Source organism: Pocillopora verrucosa, chromosome 10 (assembly GCF_036669915.1).
Source record: "Pocillopora verrucosa isolate sample1 chromosome 10, ASM3666991v2, whole genome shotgun sequence".
Taxonomy (NCBI): domain Eukaryota; kingdom Metazoa; phylum Cnidaria; class Anthozoa; order Scleractinia; family Pocilloporidae; genus Pocillopora; species Pocillopora verrucosa.
The window spans coordinates 13879121-13899643 of NC_089321.1; the positions used below are offsets into that span (position 1 = coordinate 13879121).

At 39.7% G+C, this 20523-nt stretch overlaps 1 protein-coding gene across 6 annotated transcripts in view; it reads right to left on the reverse strand.

Annotated features, from left to right (window-relative positions):
• Window positions 1–1506: 1506 nt before the first annotated feature.
• The window catches only part of LOC131771764 (uncharacterized), a 34618-nt gene continuing 15601 nt past the window's right edge, over window positions 1507–20523 (reverse strand). For 4 of the 6 annotated variants that reach the window (XM_059087627.2, XM_066173128.1, XM_059087624.2 and 1 more), the window contains exons 2-14: window positions 19477–20209; window positions 9837–9977; window positions 8542–9047; window positions 7720–7797; window positions 7101–7209; window positions 5951–6115; window positions 5036–5131; window positions 4561–4656; window positions 4175–4267; window positions 3617–3712; window positions 3154–3249; window positions 2635–2736; window positions 1507–2095 (exon numbers count right to left, since the gene is read on the reverse strand). In XM_059087627.2, the coding sequence (XP_058943610.2) occupies window positions 2079–2095; window positions 2635–2736; window positions 3154–3249; window positions 3617–3712; window positions 4175–4267; window positions 4561–4656; window positions 5036–5131; window positions 5951–6115; window positions 7101–7209; window positions 7720–7797; window positions 8542–9047; window positions 9837–9977; window positions 19477–19936 (2055 nt within the window). In that variant the 5' untranslated portion in view covers window positions 19937–20209 and the 3' untranslated portion in view covers window positions 1507–2078. The remainder of the gene's footprint in view (window positions 2096–2634; window positions 2737–3153; window positions 3250–3616; window positions 3713–4174; window positions 4268–4560; window positions 4657–5035; window positions 5132–5950; window positions 6116–7100; window positions 7210–7719; window positions 7798–8541; window positions 9048–9836; window positions 9978–19476; window positions 20210–20523) is intronic. The other 2 variants (XM_059087629.2, XM_059087630.2) reach the window with 2 other exon arrangements.

Sequence of the window (20523 nt, forward strand, 5' to 3'; positions counted from 1 at the left end):
CTCCCGCAGTATAAAGCTGCAATTAGAAAAAAAGGTATGTGTCGGCTTTTTAGAAACTTCATTCACCGAAAAATACGCTAACAAACAAAATTTGTTACGTAATATAAGCCAAAATCACTGGTAAATATTTTGAGAAAGAGATATGTTTGGAGAAGAACATCATGAAAATTCCCCATCCCTTCATTTAGAGAAGGTTTACGTCGGCTTTTTGAAAACTTCATTCACTGACTTGAAAAGTACGGCAACAAACAAAATTTGTTTCACAATATAAGCCAACATCTCTAGGTCTCGTCTAAGCAACAATAGTATCCCGTTCATCGTTTTCGGGGATGGATGAAATTTATGGACAGCCGATATAGATGTTGTTGTTTTCTTAAGCTTGATGGTATACTCAATTATTTATTGCAGTATTTCAAACTGGTGAAAAAAATTTGTCTCAAGATCCGGTAAACGTGTAAAAAGTGGGACTTTTAATTAACCGATTACGCAACCAAAATAGGAAAAATAAAGCTGTTTTTATGTAACAGAAAGGTGTGCTGTTGCTCACTTTCCATTCGCATGACCCGTCCAATCCGCTGCGGACTCGAAGTTTATAAACCCAGGAGGAGAATCATGTTGTAATTCTTTCAAAGTCTTTCTCCTCTTCACTTTTGATGGTCCAAGTTGTTGAAATCTGAAGTAGTGAGGTAACTTGGCCATTCCTCCTCAACCGTTGGAGGTTCCCCTTGATTTCTTGGAGGTTGTACCATCTGCACGTGTTTACCTTCGACCCTCATTCGCAAGGCGATATCTTCGTTCAGTAATTTCCAACTCACAGCGAACTCAAACCGTTTGAACCCCAGAGGTGACTCCAGCTATAATTCTCGTAGACTTTTTCTCCTTTCCGCCAGTGGTGGTTACCCGATTTGGCTCTCAACGGAAAAGCAATCTGGTCAGGCTCCATGAACAACGTGGGTTCCCCGGCCTCTGATACAACCGAGACACGACTATCTGTCTCTTCGCTACCCTCTGTTGCTTTCTTTGTGACTTTCGCAGTGCTGTGCAATTTTTTCGTTTCTTAGTTTCTTTTTTGTTCCCTGTTCCCATTTTTTTTATGAACTCGGGGTTTATTTCACTGGAACGTCTGCAAATGTGGAAGGCCACTAGTTGTGATCAAATATCAACAAAATATCAAACGTCCAGCAAAAAAAATATATATTTCACAGTATCACTGACGTTCATGGATCTATTTCGGATTCAGCGCTCGGGTTTGGCGTTCGGAGGCTCCTGAACAACGCGAAAGTCAAGGGTTGCTCTCTTTTTTTCACTCTGCGACTCTAGGAAAGGACATGTATATGTCAAATTTTTTTTGAACGAAACATGGGAGCATATAAAATTGAGGTGTCCTTTTATAGGCTGGTAACATGAAAGACAAAGGGGAGGGGAAGATTTTTTCACGAAATATCCAAAGAGGTGAGGAGAAATGAGATAAAATCCCTCCACTTTGACACTTCAACAGCAGCAGCGTTAAACTATTCTTCAATTTTATTTTCCTCCATAACATTCAGAGAGAGATTGCAAACAAAACGAATTTGCGTTTGATATCAGTTATTTCGTCCCAGACAAAAAGTTGGACAATTGTTTCACGACGTACCGTTTGCGACTATTTACAAATCTGATTGCAGAACTTTCCAAACTGATGTTATCCTGAATAACAAACGAACCTACCGAACGGCAGTATCTATGTACAAGCGCTTTTAGTTAGTTAGTTTCTCTAAAAATGATGCGACAATTATTTAAGGGAAACGCGTGTTAAAATCGCAATCTGTCACACAGGGAATTACATGTCACGCAGTCACGCAAAAAGGAAGAAGAAATCTTTGGGGCGCTTGCAGTTGTAGACCTATCCAGACTCATTTTTTTGGTCCAACATCTTAAAAGCATCTAAAATGCCGAGACTTTGTGAGAAAATTTCCTTCCTTTTTGTGAAACATAAGTTAAACTTAAAGATTCTATTATCTTCTTCCCTTTGGGAAATTAAAGGAACGTTTCTTGAAATTTGTCTTATTGTCTTGTTCATTGTCTCTCGTGCCTTCCCACTAATACGACCTTACAGCTGTAAAAAAAAGAAAAGAAGCGTGTTACATGTACAGTCAAGTATACTCGTGAACCAGAGAATAACAGAGACCAACATCGTGTAAAAAGAGTGTTTTCTGCAAATCCAAAACTAAACAATTACATCAGCCAATGAGAGCCAAAGAAAGTCGCTCAGAGAGCCAATAAGATCTTTAAAGCAAAAACTAAGAAAACTGTGTAGAGCGTGGGAAAACGCAAGTAACGAAATCGATATTGGTTTAAGGTTTGCATCTGATTGGTTTAGAGGATGACCTGGTTTTCTGGGCCAATCAAATTTGACTCTCGATCAAAAATTGCTTTGACTTGTCGTGCAACACTATATCCCGTTTGTGATTTAAGTAATACTTAAGGGTACTAAATTGACATCCTCAAATGATTTAGCAATAAAACTTGGTGCAAAAATGGGGTGGGATTCGGGTTCCAATGCATGAAAAAAAAAAATTTCCGTTGGGGTTTTACAAAATCATTTGAAATAGCTTTCTGCTTTCAATTCTGACTGATAATCATTTATTTACTCACCGAGAACGTTTTGGCAGTAATAACCATAATATCCCTTGGAACAAAGGCAGAATTTTCCTCTCCAACAGGTCCCTCCATTTCGACAATGCGGATAACAACGCGCTGAAAATATAGAGTTGAAACCTATTTAGTAAAAGAAGTGATCACCTTTTGGTTAGCGAAAGGGCTGGCTTGGATCGAGCCCTGGCTAAACTAGGCCGCCCTTGGGCAAGACATCTCCAATCAGGCGCATAAAGGAGGAGGTGCAAGACTCCTGGTAACTTCGGGATAAGCGCCTTCATTGATGAGCCACGGGGTCTGAAAGACTAAGTCTGACGGCCAATAACAATTGATCCAGCCTTGTTCTCAAGGCCGCAAAATATTGTGTGGCTCAATCGACGTATCCTTTAGTATTTAATTTTGACACGAATTACACCAGAAAAGGGGATAGTTCGTGAAGAGGTCGATACTCCCTAAGGATTTAAATGGCTACACCGGTCTACCTGCATTTCAAAAAAAAATTCCCCCAAGGGAACGTACCTTTTTCGCAGCTCTTTCCGTGCCAGCCGAATGGACAGGAGCATTTGTTTGGCTGATAGCATACGCCGCCATGCATGCAGGGCGGGTTGCATAATGCTAAAACGAGAGAGGAAACATTGATAGAAACTGGCGGCAAAATGACCGAACCTTTTACTTCCTAACATCAGTTTGCATATTCTCCATACCGTTCTTTAAACATTTCCTGATGTGTTAGCAAGGAGAATTTTTCGAACAATCAAGAGCTTCTTAAATTGGTGATTATTCCCTTTACTCTCGTGACCTCAACGTTTGATATAGGAGAAATGATACTGTTTAGAAAAATTAGATGCTAGTCACTTTTAGAGGCTAAAGAGTTGCAAAGTTGTAACTGTAAGTGGTATTTGACCATTTCAAAGTTTCCCGTCACCTTCCATCCTCAAATATGAAGAGTCTCAATCAATAAACAATGCATCAACCCAAATACCTTGAAGGCAAGATTCTCCAGTGAAACCTTTGGCACAGCGACATTCGTTTGGACCCACGCACACGCCGCCATTGAGGCAAGGCGGGCTGCAGGAGGCTGAGGAGAGAAGGAAACAAAAGCGTCATGTAAATTACTCAAAGGTACTATCGATACAAAATTCTCAAGAGTATTCATTCGTACTTTATCTTCATACCGGGCGATTTCAAAGGTGTAATAAATGTTCGATTTATGCTATCTCATCCCGACAACATTAAACCAACCAATTTCAATGAACCAGACTTATGCTATGATATTTGACCAACAACTCCTCACTTAACTACTCTGATAATGACTTCTGCTTAGGTTGTGGAAACCCGAGCGGAAGTCACAACTCGATCCTGAACCAAGTCTATGGCAAAGCTCGCGAACGAGATCTCCGTACCTCATTTGATGAGGCATCTAACAGCTAAATCGGAAATAATTGAGACTCGTGCGCTTTCGATGTACTTAGTATTGTCACTAAATTGTTTAAAATCTCTCTTCGATTATAAGATTCATATGTGTGGATCCGATACTCACGTCTGCAATACGGCCCCGTAAAACCATGAAAACATTGACACACATTGGGCTTGATACACCTGCCGCCATATTGACATGGTGGAGTGCACAGTACTGCGGAGAAAACAAAAGGAAAGTAAAAACACTGAATTAAGGTGAACGATAAAGTATGATTAGTGTACAACACATGAAGTTATTGATTTATAAAACCCAAAATCTGATAATATAAGGAAAAGCAACGCCAAAGAAAACGTCAATTAGAAAATCGAAGTTGTATTTCGCCAGTGGCTCGTTCTTAAAAACTGCCACTGGAAAGCTGACCGGTGGTTGAAGTTCAGGAGTTTGTTCCTACTAGTTTTAAACTCAGCGAGACTTAAATATGTATTTCTAAACTGATAAATGGTCACCTTTCTCGCACTGTGTTCCCCCATATCCTGACGGGCAATTACACTTGTAGGGTCCCACGCAAGTGCCGCCATTACGACAATGAATCTTGCACTCCACTGTAACCGATAAACAAAGGTTAATTCAGCATGTGAGCTAAGAGGTTCTTCCCGTCGGATTTTTTCCGACTCCAGTGGCATGTAGCAACTTGGAGTGTGGCTACTCCCCTAAAATTTCGACTGGTTTCCCTGATAGTCTGCCATTACCCATCTATACTCCTGATTGGAGGGAAGCACCGCGAAAGAAAAAAGGAAACAACACAGTAATCAGCAGACCTTTTGATTTTAGAGCACTACCCACAAGGCTACCGCGACTCCCACTGGCAAAGGTTAACTTGAATTCCATAAATCTCCTCAAATTTTCACGCAATTTGAAAAGGTAAACGACACGAATTAAAGGCTATTGTAATTTTATTCAAGAACTAAACTCTTAACAAACCTTTTTCACAGACGTCACCATGGTAACCAGGCTGACAGCGACATTTATTACGACTGATACAGAATCCGCCGTTTAAACACGGAAGATCACACTTGGCTGAAAATCAAAGAAAGAAAATAAAGCTTGTTTACTTGCACACTTGTACCTAATTGGCTCCCTCAATTGTGAACCTTTCTATTGATTGGCCCTTGTTATAAGTCAACGAGGCTTCGTGATTGGGTCAAGAAAACTCGCGCCATACTTTGGACCAATCAGAAGCAAGACGAAAGCTGGTTACGACTGGGTGACACACATTTTCCCGCGCTTGAGACGGGCAAATGACTTTTGGAGATCAAGCTTTACTCTAACTGTTGATTTCTCTGGTTTGTTATTTATCAAGACCTTATTGAAAAGTACTACATAAAGCCAATCTTCTTTTGTGAAAAGCTAGCTTATCCCGCACAGGACAGTTTGCCAGGGTTGCCATGACAACTAGCTTACCCCTTTAGGAATAGGTTATGTGTGCTTGCTTAGAAAGATCCCAGTCAAAACATCCCGGAACCAAGCCAGCTCGCTTGACGGGACAAATTTGGTCTCCTTTTCAGATAAAAAATTTCAGCCCAGTTAACGGCTGAGACTTAAGGCTCATTACTATTCCTAATAAGGTGTTCAACCGAGTTATCAGCAGGGGAGTTAAATTTGGTAAAATTTCAAGACCGGTAACCGAGACCTCAGGCGGCGAAAACCAAGATCTGGGTTATTGCACTGGCTCGTCTTCTCATATGGCGTTGCAAGTTTTACCAGAGTAATGGCAAAGCGAGATCTAAGAAACGATCCGATACGAAGAGACCCAGAAGAAGTTACATCTCTGTGGCTCGTTTTTCGGGTCTGCAAAAGAACTATTACTTTTATTAAAAGTGGGTGGTCGTTTAGTACCTGGGCAGTCTTGTAAGTAACAATCTTTGACCTCAAACATTTGGAGGGCTTGAAGGCACTCTTCTGTTGGCCGACCGTTTTCGAAATTACACGTCATTAAGCGTTGCCTTCGGCCTTTACCGCAAGTCTTAGAGCATTGTGACCATTCCGACCAAGAGATCTCGACTAGGGGAAAAAACGTTGTTGAAACATTTAACAAAACAGAGCAAACTATCGTTACAGTTTGCCCCAGATCCCCTTGAGTTGCTCGCGATTCAGTTTCGTGAAACCAAACCAAAGTTATTACGGTGTAATTAAGTATTATCAACTGAGTTGATCACGTAAATCGACCACCATAAAGAGTTTAAAACCATAAAACCATACGTTATCAATTCAGTTGATAACACTTCACTGCCCTGCTATACTCTTCCACCGACGAGAACCACAGTTTCTTTAGAAACTTACCCCTTCATTCAAAGTTATCAAAACTGGCCGTCGGAAAAATTGGAAATAACACAAGGAGCCAATAAGAATTCAAAGTAATCCCGTATAGGCCTGTACGGGATTTGAACTCATGACCTCTGCGATACCGGTGCAGCGCTCTACCAACTCAGCTAATAAGCCAACTGCGAGCTGGTCAATGTGTTGGTTCCACATAAACCCGTGAAGCGATGAGTAAATGACTGTGAATATATGAAAGTCATATATGGGAACTGTGGATAAAGACGTGAATATGAAAGCGATCTTCGCAGTAATGAACACTTCTTGAGCAGTACTGAAAATAAGGCTTGAAAAGATTCAGGCCTGTACGGGATTTAACCCATGACCTTTGCGATACCGGTGCGATACCAGCTCCCAGTTGGCCTGCTAGCTCAGTTGGAAAAGAACTGCAAAGAGGCCAGTTGTGATAAGGTCTAAGTACTTTTCCATTCATTTGACTGAGGGAGAATTTCAAGACCGATTGTGTGCCAAAATAAAGCAAATAAATGCAATCCAGGATTGCGTTTTATTATCAATTGATTATTTCTTTGTATCGAAAATCTCAAAAATCCCTGAGCGAGATCAAAGTCCATCCTTAGCCACCCCCTTTTCCCAGTCCCTCCTCAACCACTCCTCAGAGAAACACACACTATTGGCATCAGCACTGAAATTACGACTTTCCTGAACAAACCTTCATTTTCAGAATCTTCAACATAATTTGGCGTACCGGAGCCTTCTTTCCCGTAGATTTCCGAAGCACTAACTCCACCACTACCTTCTATTTCGTGAGCGTGAAAGACCTGCACAACAAACCAAACATTTAGGTTCGTATGAAATTAGGCAAAAGGAAGTCATATTCGCACCCTCGCTCGTCAACACAGCGGTCAAACGCCTACGCATGTGCGTGAAACGACAAGGCGGCGTGCTCTCAGGCTGTCAGAGCCAAGTTGTCTTTCAAGAATAAACAATCACACAAGCGAGCAAGTCGCGGTGTTTGACCGCTCTGTTTTACTTGTTATGTGATGTGGCTAGGTCGATGTTCTTCGTACCGTCATTAAGTCCCGTCCGTGGTATCACAATGCCGTTTACTGGTAGTAGTACAGAATTGAAGCAATGTCGTCAAAGATCGGTATTCTGTCCTGTTTACAGAAACATATCTAGTTCTTAAACTTAATCGAAGTACTCGCAATGATCAAATGTATGAGTTAGAGTTGTTGTTTCCAAAGTTCGATTTTCATCTTGCTTGCTAACATTTCTTATTTCCTGATAAAACTCACTAAATCCTTTATGTTTATCTCTAACCCACTCACTGGTTTGAATATTGGAGGGTCGCACTGTTGTCTTGATGCGCCGGGATCTGGTACGAAGTACAACTCGCTGACCTCAACCTAAAAAATATAGCAGCCATTTCGTGAAATTACACCAAATAAAGGTTAGTTATCACTCAAAGGTCAAAGCAATTCGGTGTATGGAACAGCTTTGCTCTGTTATCAAAGTCAATTCAATGATTGCTCATGCATACATTCTGACTACGCTGGAAAAAAAAAAAAAAAAGGCGTCGAGGTGTTTCCCTGCCTTTTCTAGCACAAACCTGATGTTTTCCTTGCTCTCCCCACACATGACGCAGCCTACGAGGTTTCACGCCCTACCTCAGAGGTATCTCGATATTGTCCCTAAGTTGTCCTCCACAAGACCTCTCTGTATTTATTCTAGTGAGCATTTGTTCAAATTTTTAGCAGGTTCAATATATTCCTCGAAAAAAACGCCGCCTCCTCCTGCTTGGGTGCGTTTACTCGAGGGCGGTGGAGGCGTTTACTTAAGGGTGACATTAAGTAATAATTTTGTTTCGAAGGCGGCGTTTATTCGAGAGCGGCGTTTAATTGATTAAATACGGTTAACAAAACAGAGATCCAGAATGTCTTTTTATCCCTTCAAACAATTTGCTGTTGTGTTACGACAACAGGGTTAGTTATTGTTAGTAATGGTTAATTGTCTTTTTCCTCTTTAGAGTTCTCTTAAGATATGCTCTCTCCTCTTGTTCGATAGATAATTCAATGAAATTAAATTAAGAATTCACTTAACCATTGACTGTGGTAGTTAAATAGCATTTCATCCGGTATCCACCAACTCACCTCGTATCTCTCTATGGACGACACAAGCAGTGGTTCCCCGACGCTGATTTTACCCATAGCATCCGTAACGAATGAAAACTTTTCTTGTAAGTTCTTGGACCCAATCCTCGCGCAGTCCCAATAGGCTGTGACGTTTCGTTCCTGGATACTTATACCCAGGGTGTGCCATTGGTCTTTTTTTATTCTCACAGGAAAGTCCAGCGACCCTCCGCGAAATTGAATGGCAGAGCTTTTCTCGAATTCAAAAATCACCAGATCTGGTGTGATTCTTACTCCTAACCTTAAAGATTTGCGGTGATCGTGCATAGCCACTAGGTAAATGTTTGTAAGAGCTATGACACGAAATGAAAATAAAATAGAAAAGTCGTCCGGGAAGTAATTGTAATATCGAAACACTTTTGAAACTGGTATGGACTTGAAGACTCCGTTTTCTACTTTTATGTTGTCGTGTTTTGAAAGGGGTGGAATCTGATCCTCTCGGATGTGTCGAGCTATGTCCTTTAAACCTGAAAATAAATAATTGATATTAGTGAAATTAATAATTAGAATAATTTCAAAAGCATTGATCAAAAGTAATTTTTGGTATGACAACGGAACGATGGCAAACGGTGAAAATTACACGCAGTTTTCAGTCTCTTAAGATAAAATTAACTCGCGTGATAACACACTCAGTAACCTCAAAGGTGGCACGATTCCAGTGTTGCTAAGAGTAGTTGGCGCGTGAAAGTTAACCCTTTAGTTCCCAGATCGAATTTGTCTTTCTCCTTATTGTCAACCATACAATTCTTATGTTAGGTCAAAGAATTTAGTATTGGATCAACTAGTTATCCCCAAATTGATATTTTTCTTTATTCTCATCACTTATCTGGTTAATATTGTATTGATGTTAAAAGTAGAAACTCTGTCTCAGTCACTTATGGGAGTTAACGGGTTAAAGGAAAACGCTATCAAGTAGCAAGGCGTGCCAAGACGTTTTTCCTCTCATTGTAGCATGATCACAAAGTTGGCAAAATTTCATTGTGACTCACACGACTACAAAGCCGGAACAGACTGTCTTTTAAGACCAAAAACGTGACAAAATGTCGCTTCCCCCCCTCCCACCCTCCCCAACACTAAATAAATTAGGTTTGATCTTTTATAATCAATTCACTAGCGCAGGTAATACAGGATTACTTTGCTTTTGCTTATTTCAGTTAGCTGCCCTAACATCAGATAGCATATTCTCTATACTGTTCTTCATACATTTCCTGAGGTGCTAATTTGCAAACCGCTCCGTAAAACGAAAGAAACCTCACCATAGCACTCAAACTCGTTACACTTCCTTGATTCTCGAGAGCTGCCATCGCATTCTTTATTCACGCATTCTCTTGTGCGAAACTGTTCACCCACATCACAGTTTTTATTGCAGCGACTCCAGCTCGACCAGGGTTTCCAACCTGAAACGAAGTGTGAAAGAGAGCAAGTGTTAGGAAAGATGGAAACAGTTGTCGCGATTTTAATTCAAAGACAAATACTTGAGTTGCTGGTGAGGATTTGAAACTTTGCTCAATTTCGGTTTGGCGGTCAGATGCTGCATCACTGGACCACAGAAAGTTGTGCAAAGTATTTGGGACACATGTGAAACGCGCCTCGCAAACTAATAAGATCAGCAATATTTTGAAGCAAACAGTACTTCGTGCGCACTGCTGAGGTCCTATTTGTTGCTAAGAATTCAAATGTTTTTTTCCTGCCTCACGCTGCCTCACAAAGTTTTTGCGGAAAAAGTTTACGTTCAATATATTCGTTCATTTTATTTTATATTAAAAAAGATATGCTTTTGCGGACCCTTTGCAATACATGTACTCCAGGAGTGAACCGAAGAAAACTGAAGTGAACCGAAGAACGAGTCTGTCTTTATAAACACAACAAAATAGGATCATGTGTTTGGGTTCGAGCCGTAAGCGTGGCTCTCTGCGTTGGGTTAATAGTACCTCGTTTCGCCCTTGTGTAAAGTAACGATATGCGTTGAGTAAAAAAAAAAAATAGAATCGCAGAAGGAAGAAAAGCCGGCAGGGCAAGCAACAAAAAACCAGGCCCCCCTTAGCTCAAGGTCTGGATCCGCCACTGTAAATATCACATTGATTTGTCAGTTTGAATAGGCTAGGTTGAAACAAAACTCGAAGTGTCGGTTTTTAACACGAGGTCTAACCCAAATCACGGTTTTTTGCATTCAGCGGGGCTCAGATATCAGGTTTTCTCCATAAGAGGGTCGATTTAATTAAGCAAATGTGCTTCCACCGTTAGCTCTCAGCCCTCTTGACACTGATTGCAATAATAAATGCTCAGATAAAAGGTTCAACTAAATTGAGGATAGTTTAGAACACGCTTTGTTCAACAACGGTTAAACTCTGTTGAAATACCCGTCCCCAAGCGTCAGAATGCATTTTGCTTGCGCTTTACGCTGTTCAAAGTTTTTTGTTTCAAATTCATGGCGAAGTGTTGCTGCCTCTCCTCAGGCCGTATTAACTAAGGATCTAAAGGCTCCCAAGTGAAACGTGTATAGACGAACAGCGGAAGAAAAATTAGATTAGGAAATAAAGCTGAACGCTTCGGTAGAATCGCTCTTTTTGCCACACCAGCCTAATGCATCAAATGATACTGTTGATAAAGAAGTTTGCCTCGTGCTTCATTCAATAGCGCGAATCCTCCCTCGCACACCCACGAAAGCTCCTGTGCCCGTCCTTTTAAAGCAAATAACGTAACCTACCTTGAACATTTCGTAATCACTAGGAATGATTTGAGGTCAAAGGACAGGTGTTGTTTACAGAAAAAGAGGAACTCAGTGCCAAAAAAAATTAAAGATTTTAAGGATGGGACTTTTTTTTCCCTTGACTGATGCGTTTAGCTTTATGCTTGAGATAAAACAAAACATTTTCTTAATGCTTTGTTCAAATTTTGATCTGTTGACGCGGTTTTGTTATGTGAATGAAAAGCCTTAATCTATGGAATGAAATGTTTACAGGACCTCCGCATAAAGATTAAATGGTTCCAAAGCCATCAGTAATCTATACTACAATTTTGAGCTACTTTTACTAATTTTACCCTTTTAATTTGGTAACATATTTCAATATTCCAACAGGAATTCCACGAATTTAATTCGTGCAAAACTTAGCAATTCCGTGGTAATGTTTCATCTGGGGAAGTCGTCAACAAAAACGCGAAAAACCAGAAGAAATATAAGCACAGTTATACGAGAGTGGGTGAAAAAGGAAGATACGCTGCAGTTTTTACCTTTTTTTTCGGTTTTCTGGCGCGAAGGCAAATTAGATTATCAGCCCTGAATTACCACCCCAACTACAAGAGTATCTCAGAATTCTCATATTTCCGATTACACCTCAAAACAGATTGGAGGACTCATGAGTTTCCAATTAACTTCGGTGACCTGTGAACGCCTCCTCAGCCTGGCCGACTACAGACCCAATACACACTCCGCAAATCTTTCTCTCAGATGCTATCGTAAGGAATTACTAACAATTATTTACCGACGAGAAGGGAAATAACCACGTATATATTTCGGTGATCTCAAAGTTGAAGCAAATGGTTATTTCATAAAAGACATTTCGAAATAGAAGTTTGAGTGTAAGAGGTTCGGCTGTCTGGCGAGAAGGAGCAGTCATGAACTGGATAGTTAAACAGAAAGTCACCAAGATAGCGGGGCATTTTGAAGCCTCAGAACTCCTATGCTCGTGTTATTGTTAACTGGATCATTTCTCACTGGTCTTCACAGCAGATAGTGAGACATTCCGTCACAGTTAAGCACAACACCCAATCAATCAAGCTTGGCGCTCTGTAAATACGCCCGCTGACTAATTAAGCTGTGGCTTACAACATGTGTGCACGCGACAAAACTGTTTAAGGTAAATATGTTAATGAAATTATTTTTGTTGCGCACTTGACTTGTTTAATCGTACAATAACATGAATTCGTTTAAAAATTCCTGTTTTGTTTTCTGTAAAACTGTTCTCCTCTGAATACAAAGAGCAATCTTGAAACGTGATTGCAAGCAGGGTCAAAGACTAAGCAAAAGAACCTCGGTGAACAACTTATAAAAAGCCGGTTCCTGACCGCTCATATTTCTCATTTCATCAGTTTTACGAAGGTTAAGAGTTTGTTTGTCAAAGACTTTGAAAGGGTCAATTTAAGAGATTGTGTGTCCTGGTGGCAAAATCTGACCTTTCTTAATGACTGTGAATTTCAATGGCTATAACGTTTCGTTTTAATCATTTCTCCTTCCCTGGACTCTTTTGAAGCACAATAATTGTTAGCCTCAAGCGCCCATGATCTGAGGAAATCACGAGCTGCAGAAATGCCATTCGCCTGAAAAATAGCACGTCTTGCAAAGTTGCGTGACCGCTGTGGGAACACACATACACGATTACGACCATAAAAAAATTGAATTTCCGTTATCCAGATTTAAAACTGTATCCAATGCAAACAAAGTCGATTAAGCTGGGTATCAGAAATGATACCTCAATAAAAAGATAAACGATACATTTCGCACGGATTCGAGGAGATCGAGCAACTAATGGCGTAAAGCTGCTTCTTGAAAAACAGAGAAGGGTATCTATACTAACAAACATTAATTTTATCTTGTGTTCCTGACCTACTCGGAAATCACTGAAATGCAATCAGACAGATCGAATTCCTCTTAGTGATAAAGAGAAACACTTAATTCTGATAAAAGAAGAGTCACTGAAAGAGGAGATTTTTGAGTAGGAACAGGAAAATTATACCAGTATAATTTTGGGCATATTGCTATAGCCAGATCATTTAGAATAATCCCGGCATGATTAAACTTCTTGTAAATTTTCTTGATGTTGCGGTTGAACAAGAGAGAAATTCTGTTGCTTGAGTACTGTCTTCTCAAACTTGCTCTTTTATCTCAAGCATAATGCTCAAGGAATTTGATCAGGCACATTCTTTTCAGCTGCTGGTGGTGGGAACGGGGGAGATTGAGGTGCTATTAAAATGATTCGACTTAGCACAGTTAAAACTTTTGAGCACAATTTTTGGCAAAATGCCATGTTTTCAGGGGTGACGCTCAAAAGCGAATGCTCCAATTTTCGAGCATAGTTTATCTATTTTTGAGAACATGAAAGAGTGTGACCGAGTTAAATAAGACGTCATGTCATCTTGGATTCAAATAAAGTAAAACCGTAAGAGCTGAAAGTTCTGGAAAAAAAACCAAATTATTTAGGCTCAGGCATTTCTTGCTAATTTAGAAGTTCAAGGTTTTTTTTTTCATGCACTAAAATACGGTCAATCGTCTTGGCAAATCCTCAAATCTTATTCTAAAGCAAAGGCGTTAATGGAGCTCCAATACCACATTCTCTCTACACTTAAGTGGACGTTTTATAACCTCTAAGACTTTCAATTTCAATTAGCTAATTCAACTCAGTTTCTACCGTATACCACATCGAAAACTATTGAAACCCAAAACTATTTAACAAATGTCAAACCAGCCTCGATTCACTGATCTTACACACGTGCGCAAGGTGTTTTTTAAGGCTAAGTGCACCGGCTTCTAATCTTCTCAGGTAAATGATATGACAAGCATACGAAAACAGAAATGTAACGAGCTTAAAATACCACCATGTCGGTATAATCATTAGGATACCAGACAGAATGGGTCGCAGTAAAACCCCATATCATATTCTGAGAGTTAAAGACAAGACTTTAAGAGATAAAGACATTCTTCAAGTGCTTCGGAGCAAAAAAATGGGAAAATGACTACGGACTCTCATATCCAACTCTACTGCGGTAAGAAAGGCTTTGTGATGTAACTTTGTGTATAACACCATCCAAGTTACCAAGTGACCTGCGGAGCAATTTTCAGAGATCTTTACAAAGTTACTAACGTTTTATAAGAGTCTCCATTAGGGGACCGACTCAGTGCCTTTTAACAAGAGAGCGATTAATTTAAAGCCATATTGCGGATTACACTTCGAATTTGTCTTGTCCAAGCGAAGATATTGTGCAGATCTCCGGCGTATTACTCCGCAGCTGTAAACACAAACTCTCAGATGATTCGTTTCGTAACGTTGCAGGCAAACAAGAGTCACATTATTTATGCAGGACATTAAAAATTTTCAAACCAAAGAATTTTCGTACATTTGTTTACTAAGGAGTTAGTAAACAATGGTTAATCTAAAGTAGCAATTTTTTCTGGCTAAGAGGCTATTTAAAAATCTTTCAAAAAGGCAAAGACGATAGCAGTCTGGGCTTCTTCAGCAGAAATATATTTGGTCATAGAGAGAGACGGTAAATTTTGAGCTCGAGACTTTATAAGCACGATGCTAAACGAGTTTGCCAACAAATTCTAAAAGGTCCCCTGACCGAAAAGAACTACCCCTTATCACGAACCAAGCCCTTGTTAATCTTTAATTTGTAGAAACACCACTCTTGCAGCAGACCATCTCATCACAATCGACTCATTTAGTGTTATTAATAGCGAGAGTCCGTGATTGCGGGTTACGAGAGAAAAATAAATTGTTTTATCTCTAAACATATGAAATAATATGTAACTACGCAAACATAAAGTTTATATCTTGGCCTCACGGACCAGAAAAAGATCCGGCCGCAAGTAGAAAATTCTGCGGCCATGGCATGTTCGCACCCAATTGGAGAATGGTTTCTTTATTTTCCTTTATGGTAATGTCGCTCTATATTATGCGTGTCAGGATTTGGACGAAGTATGTAAGTGTCCGCCATAGCAAGAAATAAAACAAGTAAAATATTGCTCTGGCGGGGTTGAGGGGATGAAAGTGTCCGCATTTCCGTTATAGGGAGAGTCCGTCATAACGGGGGTTCATTTCAGTCATTTCTTTGTGTTTCGCCGGGGGCTGGCTGTTGTCCGCAATGGCGGGATGCCGTAACAGCGAGGAGTCTACAGGTCGAGAGTCGACTGCATTAAGGACGTGCACGAGTACAGATTCAAGTATTGAATTAAATCTAAAACAAAACGCTCAGCAGTTGAGATTTAAGAACCTTGTGTAAAAACAACGTAAATTTATCCCTCAAATAATAAAAATCTTTTGCTCAGGATGTTTTCTGGCAATGCAAAATGTGAAAAAGGGTCACTTTTATCTTGTCCACAAGGGTCTTATTTTGCTTACATCACGGTCCTACCATTTTGATTGTGCAGCCAAAAAAAACAAAAAACAAGAAACTTCTAATGAAACGCGTGCGTTCATATTGATAAGCAAAAATTTTTGTTATTTTTCTTCTTGCTTTCTTTGGTCAAACATGAAACTCACGGGATATAAGAGAGCTTAAAAGCACCTCAACAGGGCGACTGACGAAAGCTGCTCGAAAGATGAAAGCCAATTTTAGGATTAAGATTTAATCTGTGTTCTTGACTTTAAAGAACGTGACAGCCTCCAAGTGCCCCGAGGAAAAGAGGAGATCGTGATCAATCCAACATACTTTTTGGACTCGACACGCGTAGGTATGAAACCTACCCAGGAAATCTCAGCTTACTCGTTAAATCTGAGATCTCTCAGTTCGTTTTAATTAAAAAAAATAATAAACATCGAGGAGATGAGCACCCAAAAGAAATCTAGCCGTAACGTGGTAAAGGTCCTGAAACAACGGGTGAATTTTCGGCAAAATTTTACATAATTTCCATCGCACTTACCGAAATGATCCACCTTTTTGCCGCTACTTTAAAGACCCAAACCTTTTCCAAAGTGGCCAAAATTTTCTCTTTTCTCACCAAGTTTAGTCACTACAGAGTTATTCTCGTATTCTTTTTAGACAACAGAAAACGTTCTTGATACAATACATATAATGTATTACTAGAATGACCGTAAAAATTGATAACAACAATAATGTTTAAGATAACGAATAAAGAAAACTTTTTGAAATCTTGAGTTGGTTCAAAACCATATTCTGTGTGCGTGTGTCTCCAGGAAGATTCCGTGATATTCCTCTCCAGATAGAAATTGGATTTTTACGATTTGTGGAGAGAGATTTAAGCTGTATCCAGTTAAATAAAAACTGAGGAAAGTTAAAGAAATGTTTAGGGATTGTCAAGGGATGTTTGAAGAAAAAATATTCGATGGCTATAATTCAACATACAAAAATTTCTTATGTATCGAATCGATCACGAGCTGGACAATTCCAGCTTTAACTGAACTATTGACAAACCTTGTCGTTGACATTCTTTTTTTTATTGGATTCAGATTACCACAAAATATTTTAATCTGTTTATATTAAGTTATCACAAAACAAACATCCGCAAAGGTGTAATTCTCGTCTACAACTCACAGGGAGCCAACCGCAACAGAAAGAACCTCCTGTTTGAAAACTGGTTCAAGTGATAATTTATTGGGTGAGTTTTCATCTTTTCGTCTAGGCACAGACGCAAAATTTCGAGCTCAGAACAGATGTCTAGTTACAGTAAAGGCCAACCTTCCTACAAGGTTATTTGTTCAGTGATAAGAGGGCTTAGATTAATTTACTCTTTAATGCTGGGTGATTGATTAGATTCCTTAGACCATAATTTTGTCAAAAACCACGCAAATTTTGCAACTGAATTGTTTCGCTCAGTGGTTTGAAAATAGACCCTGGAAAAATTCATCAAAAATTCTTCTACTCCGTACTAATTTCTATTAACCCAAACAGTTTGTTGTATTTGTTTAGTACTTGTAAAGAATTAGACCAATTTTCGCTTGTTTGCTTTGAGTTATGAGCATGATAGGGTTTCCGGCATTTCGTGGTATTTGGGAGATGGTTTAATGTCATTACTACATGGTATACAGAAAGATTATTATTCTTTGCCGACAGAGCATCTCAACCTGCAATGATTTATGAATTGTTTCATGTGATATCCCTTCACATGAAAATTTTTTACTTTAATCTGTGCACATAAAATTTATGACAGAAAAACATTGCCGAATTCAAATAATTGTAAGGCGTACTGCTAACTTTTGTTCGTCTCTTCAATTTCTTAAACTTTCGTACATTCCTATCAGAAAATTACAAGTAGGGAAAGCTTTTTCAAAGGAACAATTTCTCAATGGCGTAGTTCTTTCGTTTACTCGCGACTTTCCCCATTTTTTTTTCTCTTACCAAAGCTAACGGATCAAGAATTCTTATACAAGCTGAAAGTCAAATAAACACAGCTTGAATGAAGCCGGTCTCCGCAGGATTTGGTTGTCGCCACAAAGGTGTTTTGGAGACATATATTTGATCATCACCTGAGGATTATACTAATGAAGTTTGAGTTAATCCGCTATGTTGTTAACGAGGAGAGACTGCGAGGCACCACACGTGCTAAAGGTAGATTAATTTACGCCCAACGACTCCCTTTAAACGGACACGAAAGTGTCTCGAAAAGCCACAATGTCTTTATGAGTACACAATTAAAAGGAGAGTAAGTTCCTTCATAGCACTGAGAAAATGAAAGGGAAAATCTTGAGGAAAAAAATATCAGCTTTAACAACGATCCAGATTTTTAAGAAAAACTTGTTAGTTTGAAGATGGAAGTAAAGTTGGAGATCTTGGTGAGGTTTTCATGTGATACGAAATACAAAAAATATGATATCGTTTTAAGGCCGCGCCCATATTATCTCTTTTAAAATTTAACGAAAGTTGAGTGAACAGTGTATCGGTGCAGTTTTTGTCCCAGCAGAATCTACCGCAGTGTTTCTCCGACAACGTATAGAGTTTTGAATAACGTACCGCAAAATCTGCGCGTCAATTAAATTATTTGGACACCTCAGTTGTATTTTGAAATGATCCCTATCACAGTCATCACACTACAAAAACATGATGGGGCTTCACGCCAATCACTGTCAATGGGGTTAAAACAGATCGTTTTCAAAAACAGTCGGTGTTCCTTATCTGTACCAAACCACCTAAAAACAAACTGCAACGAGGAGGGATCCATTCCGGAAATTCTTGAAAAGAAATAGCTCTGTCATTCGTTGATAAAAAGCCTTTCACCCGTCGCAGTGAGAGCGTGCAAAATAAAGCTTGGAACGACACTGAGGCAAAGTGGATTGCCCGCTGTTGACAGTTACTCGCGGGAGGCTGATTATATGCCACAAACACAGGAGATCTTCTGTACCTCGGAAGGGCTTTTATGTATTCTTCATAAGACAACAAGAGGCGTGAAATTAAGCCTCAGATATCTGCTATGATAGCTTTAACCACTGCTTTACGGAGAGTTTTGTTTTGCAAGTGAAGCAAGCGCTTTTGCAAAAATGATATTTTAATCTCAGTAATCATAGCAGAATCCCTTGCAACAAATCAAAAAAGCAGATGTTGAAACCCGCACCTTGTTCATTTCTAGAACGATACTTGACAGCTTGAAAAAGGTTAGTTATGACGCGTCAAAGATTTTTGTCCCTTAAGAGGAAATGATAAAAAACACGATGGATCTTTACCGCAAACCGTGGTTTGCATTCTGTTGTTGTCTTTGTCAATGAGCCATCACTAAACTGTCACGTTCTCGAAAAGGATTATAACGTCGTTCAAACGGAACAACGTTCCAAACCACGCATTTCCCCCTCACGATCGCTCAGCGACGCAAATCTTTCCGATTTTACGTCGCGCCTAGTGGCGCGCGAAAACAATACAAAACAACTACTAACAGATATCCTGCTAATGCTTAATTAAAGTATGCCCTAAATTAAATTGTTTTTCCATTGTTCTAAAAATATTTTTATCATTCCCTTGATGTAATATGAAATACGTGAGAAAAATCCCAATCAAAAGCTGTTTGTTCTTGATAAGCTCCCATATGAATACATCTCCAGAGATGAAGTGATTTTTGCTAATGTTAAAGCAGGGAAATGTGCTTGGATAAGCAATCCTTCGAATAATAAATGAACAAAACGTGGAGTATTGTTACGAGATAACGAACAATTTAAAATCTTCAGTGCTACTCACCTAAGGCCAGCAGTACTTCTTCCTCGTTTTTGGCCGTAGCCGGTGCGGTGGCCCCAAATACATCTTCGTATCTGGCTATAAGCGCACGAGATTCATTTGCGTAAACCATGAATACCATATGAACTTCTCCTAGATTTACTGGCGAGAGACAATGCATCTTCTCGCCAAAGCCATAAACTATCACCAGTGGGGAAGACTGCATTTCCAAAACCTCTTCCACGAACTTGCTTCCCTTGAGAATTTTCCACACTTCGAAATCTGCCGCATGCGTTGATGTTGCATCGTACGGGTGGAGATTCACCACTTTCCCAATGAACACCACTTGGACAAGTTTAGCACGCTCCCCGGCGCTTAGTTGCTTCCAGCCATCGAGCAGTTGAATACAGGGTTTTGAGAGTTTAGGTACCGTTAACAAAAATAGCAGCAAAATCACCGGTGATCGCGTAGAAGAGCGCATCATTTTCTAAATATCCCGTTAAACTCCGCAATTAATGAAAAGTAATACACATGTAATCTGCGTCTCACGAGCGACGGAAGCAAGCAATAAATCAAGTCAAATTTGTGTCACTTACATCTGTGAGAATTCCACAACTCAGGCGCCGCAATAACTAACTACCATCATTAGGTCAGTTTCATTCATTCACTCGTGTTGTAAAATGTTTACACGCACAAACAGAGGTTTATCCGATCGGTGGTCTTCATCGTGAGGCCTTGAGATAACTAGTGAGGCGATCTGTTCGAGATAAGAAAGAAGGGATAGCCACAATTAATCATCAATTAGTAGGATTTACTATTGACAGGGAATCAGCAGGATGGCCTGCAATTAATCGACTTTGTACGTGGTGAAATTCCACACATTCATACGCTAAGTTGTTTCGTTTGAGATAAACGTGGGCAGTTTTCACCTTTTTACCGGCAATCAACTCGAATTTCAAGTCAACGTCGGGACTTCGTATGTCAATATCGTCTCGTTCGTCCTCGACCCAATTTACGATGCTAAATGAAACTCGCCATTAAAGACATAAGATCACCCTGTGCAGACTAGCT